General features: G+C 53.1%; 1 protein-coding gene across 1 annotated transcript in view; it reads left to right on the top strand.

Annotated features, from left to right (window-relative positions):
• The window catches only part of LOC144487300 (vitamin K epoxide reductase complex subunit 1-like protein 1), a 15,185-nt gene extending 10,462 nt beyond the window's left edge, over positions 1–4,723 (top strand). Inside the window, exon 3 of the mRNA XM_078205378.1 lies at positions 3,987–4,723. Coding sequence (XP_078061504.1) covers positions 3,987–4,210 — 224 coding nt within the window. The 3' untranslated portion in view covers positions 4,211–4,723. The remainder of the gene's footprint in view (positions 1–3,986) is intronic.
• Positions 4,724–5,069: the final 346 nt, after the last annotated feature.

Below are 5,069 nucleotides of genomic sequence, written 5' to 3'. Positions count from 1 at the left end.
GAGAGAGGGGACTGAGAGACACCAGTCAGTGTACAGATATCTCCCTGAGAGAGAGAGGGGGGACTGAGAGACACCAGTCAGTGGACAGATATCTCCCTGAGAGAGAGAGAGAGGACTGGGAGACACCAGTCAGTGTACAGATATCTCCCTGAGAGAGAGAGAGGACTGAGAGACACCAGTCAGTGTACAGATATCTCCCTGAGAGAGAGAGAGAGGACTGGGAGACACCAGTCAGTGGACAGATATCTCCCTGAGAGAGAGAGAGAGAGAGGACTGAGAGACACCAGTCAGTGTACAGATATCTCCCTGAGAGAGAGAGAGGGGACTGAGAGACACCAGTAAGTGTACAGATATCTCCCTGAGAGAGAGGGGACTGAGAGACACCAGCCAGTGTACAGATATCTCCCTGAGAGAGAGAGAGGGGACTGAGAGACACCAGTCAGTGTACAGATATCTCCCTGAGAGAGAGAGAGAGGACTGAGAGATACCAGTCAGTGTACAGATATCTCCCTGAGAGAGAGAGAGAGGACTGAGAGACACCAGTCAGTGTACAGATATCTCCCTGAGAGAGAGAGAGGGGACTGAGAGACACCAGTCAGTGTACAGATATCTCCCTGAGAGAGAGAGGACTGAGAGACACCAGTCAGTGTACAGATATCTCCCTGAGAGAGAGAGAGAGGGGGACTGAGAGACACCAGTCAGTGTACAGATATCTCCCTGAGAGAGAGAGAGGGGACTGAGAGACACCAGTCAGGGTACAGATATCTCCCTGAGAGAGAGAGAGAGGACTGAGAGACACCAGTCAGTGTACAGATATCTCCCTGAGAGAGAGAGAGAGAGAGAGAGGGGACTGAGAGACACCAGTCAGTGTACAGATATCTCCCTGGGGGAGAGAGAGAGGACTGAGAGACACCAGTCAGTGTACAGATATCTCCCTGAGAGAGAGAGAGGGGACTGAGAGACACCAGTCAGTGTACAGATATCTCCCCGAGAGAGGGGACTGAGAGACACCAGTCAGTGTACAGATATCTCCCTGAGAGAGAGAGAGAGGGGACTGAGAGACACCAGTCAGTGTACAGATATCTCCCTGAGAGAGAGAGAGGGGACTGAGAGACACCAATCAGTGTACAGATATCTCCCTGAGAGAGAGAGAGAGGACTGGGAGACACCAGTCAGTGTACAGATATCTCCCTGAGAGAGAGAGAGAGAGAGGACTGAGAGACACCAGTCAGTGTACAGATATCTCCCTGAGAGAGAGAGAGGGGACTGAGAGACACCAGTAAGTGTACAGATATCTCCCTGAGAGAGAGGGGACTGAGAGACACCAGCCAGTGTACAGATATCTCCCTGAGAGAGTGAGAGGGGACTGAGAGACACCAGTCAGTGTACAGATATCTCCCTGAGAGAGAGAGAGAGGACTGAGAGATACCAGTCAGTGTACAGATATCTCCCTGAGAGAGAGAGAGAGGACTGAGAGACACCAGTCAGTGTACAGATATCTCCCTGAGAGAGAGAGAGGGGACTGAGAGACACCAGTCAGTGTACAGATATCTCCCTGAGAGAGAGAGGACTGAGAGACACCAGTCAGTGTACAGATATCTCCCTGAGAGAGAGAGAGAGGGGGACTGAGAGACACCAGTCAGTGTACAGATATCTCCCTGAGAGAGAGAGAGGGGACTGAGAGACACCAGTCAGGGTACAGATATCTCCCTGAGAGAGAGAGAGAGGACTGAGAGACACCAGTCAGTGTACAGATATCTCCCTGAGAGAGAGAGAGAGAGAGGGGACTGAGAGACACCAGTCAGTGTACAGATATCTCCCTGGGGGAGAGAGAGGGGACTGAGAGACACCAGTCAGTGTACAGATATCTCCCTGAGAGAGAGAGAGAGAGGGGACTGAGAGACACCAGTCAGTGTACAGATATCTCCCCGAGAGAGGGGACTGAGAGACACCAGTCAGTGTACAGATATCTCCCTGAGAGAGAGAGAGAGGGGACTGAGAGACACCAGTCAGTGTACAGATATCTCCCTGAGAGAGAGAGAGGGGACTGAGAGACACCAATCAGTGTACAGATATCTCCCTGAGAGAGAGAGAGGGGGGACTGAGAGACACCAGTCAGTGTACAGATATCTCCCTGAGAGAGAGAGAGAGGGGACTGAGAGACACCAGTCAGTGTACAGATATCTCCCTCAGAGAGAGAGAGAGGGGACTGAGAGACACCAGTCAGTGTACAGATATCTCCCTGAGAGAGAGAGAGAGGACTGGGAGACACCAGTCAGTGTACAGATATCTCCCTGAGAGAGAGAGGACTGAGAGACACCAGTCAGTGTACAGATATCTCCCTGAGAGAGAGAGAGGGGACTGAGAGACACCAGTCAGTGTACAGATATCTCCCTGAGAGAGAGGGGACTGAGAGACACCAGCCAGTGTACAGATATCTCCCTGAGAGAGAGAGAGGGGACTGAGAGACACCAGTCAGTGGACAGATATCTCCATGAGAGAGAGAGAGGGGACTGAGAGACACCAGTCAGTGTACAGATATCTCCCTGAGAGAGAGGGGACTGAGAGACACCAGTCAGTGTACAGATATCTCCCTGAGAGAGAGGGGACTGAGAGACACCAGTCAGTGTACAGATATCTCCCTGAGAGAGAGGGGACTGAGAGACACCAGTCAGTGTACAGATATCTCCCTGAGAGAGAGGGGACTGAGAGACACCAGTCAGTGTACAGATATCTCCCTGAGAGAGAGGGGACTGAGAGACACCAGTCAGTGTGCAGATATCTCCCTGAGAGAGAGAGAGAGAGGACTGTGAGACACCAGTCAGTGTACAGATATCTCCCTGAGAGAGAGAGAGAGGACTGAGAGACACCAGTCAGTGTACAGATATCTCCCTGAGAGAGAGAGAGAGAGGACTGAGAGACACCAGTCAGTGTACAGATATCTCCCTGAGAGAGAGAGGGGGGACTGAGAGACACCAGTCAGTGTACAGATATCACCCTGAGAGAGAGAGAGAGGGGGCTGAGAGACACCAGTCAGTGTACAGATATCTCCCTGAGAGAGAGGGGACTGAGAGACACCAGTCAGTGTACAGATATCTCCCTGAGAGAGAGAGAGGAGACAGAGAGACACCAGTCAGTGTACAGATATCTCCCTGAGAGAGAGGGGACTGAGAGACACCAGTCAGTGTGCAGATATCTCCCTGAGAGAGAGAGAGAGGACTGAGAGACACCAGTCAGTGTACAGATATCTCCCTGAGAGAGAGAGAGAGGACTGAGAGACACCAGTCAGTGTACAGATATCTCCCTGAGAGAGAGAGAGAGAGGACTGAGAGACACCAGTCAGTGTACAGATATCTCCCTGAGAGAGAGAGGGGGGACTGAGAGACACCAGTCAGTGTACAGATATCTCCCTGAGAGAGAGGGGACTGAGAGACACCAGTCAGTGTACAGATGTCTCCCTGAGAGAGAGAGAGGACTGAGAGACACCAGTCAGTGTACAGATATCTCCCTGAGAGAGAGAGAGAGAGGGGACTGAGAGACACCAGTCAGTGTACAGATATCTCCCTGAGAGAGAGAGAGAGAGGACTGAGAGACACCAGTCAGTGTACAGATGTCTCCCTGAGAGAGAGAGGGGACTGAGAGACACCAGTCAGTGTACAGATATCTCCCTGAGAGAGAGAGAGAGGGGACTGAGAGACACCAGTCAGTGTACAGATATCTCCCTGAGAGAGAGGGGACTGAGAGACACCAGTCAGTGTACAGATGTCTCCCTGAGAGAGAGAGAGGACTGAGAGACACCAGTCAGTGTACAGATATCTCCCTGAGAGAGAGAGAGAGAGGACTGAGAGACACCAGTCAGTGTACAGATGTCTCCCTGAGAGAGAGAGGGGACTGAGAGACACCAGTCAGGGTGTAAATAGCCGGGAGTCCGCACCGGGTTTTCACTGTGTTGCTCTCTCTCTAACTCCTCCATTCCCCTCCGCCAGGTCTGACAGACAGCGCCATGGCAGCCATCGCCCTCACTGCCTCCTCGGTCGTCTCGCTGGCCGGGTCGCTGTACCTCGCCTACGTACTGTTCCTCGTGCTGCACGACTTCTGCCTGGTGTGTGTTACAACCTATGCCCTGAATGGCCTCCTGTTCCTCCTCAACTACAAGCGCCTGGTCCACCTGAACAGCAGCTGGCAACGGCAGCGGGATAAGCAGGAGTGAGCCGGCCTGGGGTCCCCGAGGAGGGGGGCGGCGGGGGGGGGGGGGAGGGGGGGTGATCGGAGACGGGGAGCGATGGCAGGAGGGCGGAGAGGCAGGCTAATCTCGGGAGCAATTGTGGGAGTGATTTTCGGAAGGAAGGGGAGTGATTGAGGGAGCGTGATTGCGTGGGCGTGAGGGTCATGGGGAGGTCTGGGTGCGCGGCGGGGGGGTGCGTAATTGTCACGGGATCTCCTGGGAGCAACGGGGGGGGGAGATCTGGGATGCGGGGGTAAGGGGTCAGGCATGAGCGGTGGGAATAACGCAGCGAAGGGAACAATCTGTCGTGACAAAGCGATGCAGTGAAGCGCGTGGCAGCCGGCACAACTCCTGCCCAGCCTCCACCCATCTCTCATTAATGTATGTTTTATTTTGTACAGAAAATATTTCTCTGCACCAAAGAATCAGAAACTAAATCATTGTCCTGTAATAATAACATGATAGATGTACACTGAGTGTATTAAAATATATATTTACACAAAGGCCTTGGCTCCATATCCATTGTCACTGCGAGCGAGATTGTGAGACACTCCACGCATGACGCTGATGGTGGTTGGAGGCTGCAACTGCGCTGTGACTGTTGACATAGCAAAATCCAACAGGCGGATGTTGACACAGGAGTTCCACTGTTGCTGAGAGAAGGGCAGCTTATCACACACTGATGAAGGAGAGTGTTGTTCAGACCAAGTCCTCACCTTTTCCTCACACACACCAGAGATGTGACCTCACAATCCAGGCCGAGACTCTCCCCAGACTGGCGCTGAGGGAGCGCCGCACTGTGGGAGGGTCGGTGCTGAGGGAGCGCCGCACTGTGGGAGGGTCG

Source organism: Mustelus asterias, unplaced genomic scaffold, assembly GCF_964213995.1.
Source record: "Mustelus asterias unplaced genomic scaffold, sMusAst1.hap1.1 HAP1_SCAFFOLD_721, whole genome shotgun sequence".
NCBI classification, from domain to species: domain Eukaryota; kingdom Metazoa; phylum Chordata; class Chondrichthyes; order Carcharhiniformes; family Triakidae; genus Mustelus; species Mustelus asterias.
Note: the sequence above shows the minus strand (reverse complement) of the source record. Positions and strands in the feature narration are given on the sequence as shown.